Below are 3,343 nucleotides of genomic sequence, written 5' to 3'. Positions count from 1 at the left end.
CGCGCGGGGCTGGGGGTTGGTGGGACGGGACGGGGCTCGCTGTGATGAATAAATACCAAAAATGGGGGAGGGGCAGGTGAGTTGCAATTGGAAGGGAAGATGGGGCGTCCCGGCAGTGGGGTTAGGGTGGAGGGACCAAGGAGCCACTGGGCTCATCTTCATCCCCATCTGTGTTACATCTCCTTTGGGATGCTGTCCTGGAGTCACCGGGCTCATGGGGGACATCTGCTTGTCCTCACCCCCAGCCATCCTGGGGTTGCATCTCCTCTGGGATCAGGGAGACGCATCCTAGAGCCACCAGGCTCATGGAAGATGTTAGTCATCAGCTCAGTGTCTCACCGTCCATGTTGGATCTCCTCCGGGACCAGGGAAACACATCCTGGAGCCACCAGGCTCATGGAAGATGTTAGTCATCAGCTCAGTGTCTCACCGTCCATGTTGGATCTCCTCCGGGACCAGGGTGCCGGATCATGGAGCCACGAGGCTCATGGAGGACATCAGTCCTGAGCTCAACGTCTCACCATCCATGCTGGATCTCCTCCAGGACCAGGGAAACACATCCTGGGGGACGGGACGGGGCTCGCTGTGATGAATAAATACCAAAAATGGGGGAGGGGCAGGTGAGTTGCAATTGGAAGGGAAGATGGGGCGTCCCGGCAGTGGGGTTAGGGTGGAGGGACCAAGGAGCCACTGGGCTCATCTTCATCCCCATCTGTGTTACATCTCCTTTGGGATGCTGTCCTGGAGTCACCGGGCTCATGGGGGACATCTGCTTGTCCTCACCCCCAGCCATCCTGGGGTTGCATCTCCTCTGGGATCAGGGAGACGCATCCTAGAGCCACCAGGCTCATGGAAGATGTTAGTCATCAGCTCAGTGTCTCACCGTCCATGTTGGATCTCCTCCGGGACCAGGGAAACACATCCTGGAGCCACCAGGCTCATGGAGGACGTCAGTCATGAGCTCAACGTCTCACCATCCGTGTTGGATCTCCTCCGGGACCAGGGTGCCGGATCATGGAGCCACGAGGCTCATGGAGGACGTCAGTCCTGAGCTCAGCGTCTCACCATCCATGCTGGATCTCCTCCGGGACCAGGGAAACACATCCTGGAGCCATCAGGCTCATGGAGGACATCGGTCATCAGCTGAACATCTCACCATCCGTGTTGGATCTCCTCTGGGACCAGGGAAACACATCCTGGAGCCATCAGGCTCATGGAGGATATCAGTCATGAACTCAACATTTCACCATCCGTGCTGGATCTCCTCTGGGACCACAGAGACGTGTCCTGGAGCCACCAGGTTTGTTGGGGACATCAAGCACCAGGTCACCATCCTCACCCATACGGCATCACCAGTCCACCCGCAGCAGCCGCGTGGCACCACCCGGCAAGGTAACCAGCACCGGCCACCCGGGACATCCACCAGGTCCATCCCACCCAACCCTCCTCCGTGGTGGGTCCCCATCGTCACCTCCTCTGCCAGGATGAAGTGGTGCCGCCCTCCTCATCCTCCCCATCGCCAAACCCCATCACTTGTCCCTGGCAGCCGCCCGGGCGTGGATGCGCGTGTGCCGGGCGAGGGAGGACTTGTTGCTGAAGCTCTTCCCGCAGTGGGGACAGGGGAAGGGTCTCTCGCCCGTGTGCGAGCGTTCGTGCACCGTCAGGTCTGCCAGGTACTTGAAGCTCTTGCCGCAGGCGGCGCAGGGGTAGGGTCGCTCTTCGGTGTGCGACCGTTGGTGCATGGTGAGGTTGGACGGGTGGCTGAAGCGCTTGCCGCAGGCGGCGCAGGGGTAGGGCCGCTCGCCGGTGTGGGACCGTTGGTGCTTGTTGAGGTCCGAGGGGTTGGTGAAGGTCTTGCCGCAGGAGCCGCAGGCGTAAGGACGCTCGCCCGTGTGAAGGCGTTGGTGGGTGGTGAGGGTGGAGAGGTGGCCAAAGCTCTTGCCGCAAGCCCCGCAGGCGTAGGGCTTCACCCCGGTGTGGGTTCGCTGGTGGGTCTTCAGGTGGGTCAACCGGCCGAAGCTCTTGCCACACTCGCCGCAGGGGTACGGACGGTCCTTCCCCTGCACCGATGGCTCCCGCTTCACCCAGGGCTTCTCCGGCCTCCTGGGGTCCTCCACCGGTCCCGGCGGACCATGGACAAGGGGCTGTTGGAAGGTGGTGAGATCCCGTGGGACTTGTCGCCGGTGGGTGCCTCTTCGGGCCGGGATTCTGGCTGCCGGGACACCCTGGAGGCTGCCGGGTGGGTGTGGGGGGTCTTGCCGTTGGAAAACGGACGCCTCTGTGTCTCTGCTCGCTGTGGTGGGACCTGCTGGGAGGGAAGGAGGTGCCGAGTTGGTCCTCCATGGAGGACACCACTCTCCTCCCCCGACCCCACCACCCTCAGCCTCCAGCTGGGATGGAGACGGTCCAGCTCCCACCACGGAGCGACCCCCCGATCCATCCATAGATGGCCATTGGGCCACGTTGGGACAGGGATGAAGACGAGGCCACCTCAGCAGAGGAGCCCGTCCGGCACAGCCGGCTGCAGGAAGACTCGGTGAGGATCCCGGGACGCTGCAGCAGCCATCCCAGAAACACCGGAACGCCCTCAGCCGGCGTTGCCAGCCTCACCACGCAGGAGGAGCTGGATGGAAGGGAACAAGATCTTGGGGCTCATGGTTTCCAGAGGACACACGGGAAGAACAGGAGCTCTCTACGGACACCCATCCTCTCCAAGACCCCCATCCTCCTCCAACCTTCCTCCTCGCGCCCCAGCGTCACTGTGGCGGCACCACCGCAGGATTCTCCATCTGGATCCTTCCTGAGGTCGCACCTTTTGCCTCTTCCTCGGTATCCCACGGGATTTCCCAGAACCAGGATCTCATTTCAGACCCTTTTCCCGCCTTCGCTCTTGTTTGTCCTCCACCGCGTGACAAAACCGCCCCCAGGAAGAGCAGCGACGCCAGGCCGGGGGGAGGACCGGACGTGGCCGAATCCGCGGCCGGAGACATCCCACCCCCCCCAAGTCCCCCCACTCCTACAGCAGCTTCATCACCCCTTTTTTTGGGGGGGGAGGGAGCTCTTTTTCCTTCATCCCGTTACCTGCGTCCTGCACATGATGCTCCTCTTCCTCGGGGACAAACTTGGCCTTGCCCCGGGACCCCTCCTCCCGCCAGCTGTCCCTGGGGGGGAGCTGGGGTGACTCCGATGGGGGGCTCGGTGGGTTCCCGGCCATTTCGGGGTCCTCTGCATCCCCCGGGGCCGCCTCCTCCACCTTCACACGCACCGTCACCTGGGGGACCCAAGGAAAAAGGGGCACCCAGGGGCTGTAAGGGGGGAGTAGTTGGGTGCCTGGGACCCCCAG

The 3,343-nt window shown here is 62.7% G+C and overlaps 1 protein-coding gene across 1 annotated transcript; it reads right to left on the bottom strand.

Annotated features, from left to right (window-relative positions):
* Positions 1-1,529: 1,529 nt before the first annotated feature.
* On the bottom strand, positions 1,530-3,271 carry LOC104505589 (oocyte zinc finger protein XlCOF19-like; the record flags this gene model as incomplete). Its single annotated transcript, XM_010152758.1, has 2 exons — positions 1,530-2,305; positions 3,082-3,271. Coding segments are annotated over 2 exons (966 nt in total), but the record flags the coding sequence as incomplete, so codon positions are not given.
* Between the last annotated feature and the right edge of the window lie 72 nt (positions 3,272-3,343).

The sequence above is a fragment of the Eurypyga helias genome, unplaced genomic scaffold (genome assembly GCF_000690775.1).
Source record: "Eurypyga helias isolate BGI_N326 unplaced genomic scaffold, ASM69077v1 scaffold23795, whole genome shotgun sequence".
In the NCBI taxonomy this organism is placed as follows: domain Eukaryota; kingdom Metazoa; phylum Chordata; class Aves; order Eurypygiformes; family Eurypygidae; genus Eurypyga; species Eurypyga helias.
Note: the sequence above shows the minus strand (reverse complement) of the source record. Positions and strands in the feature narration are given on the sequence as shown.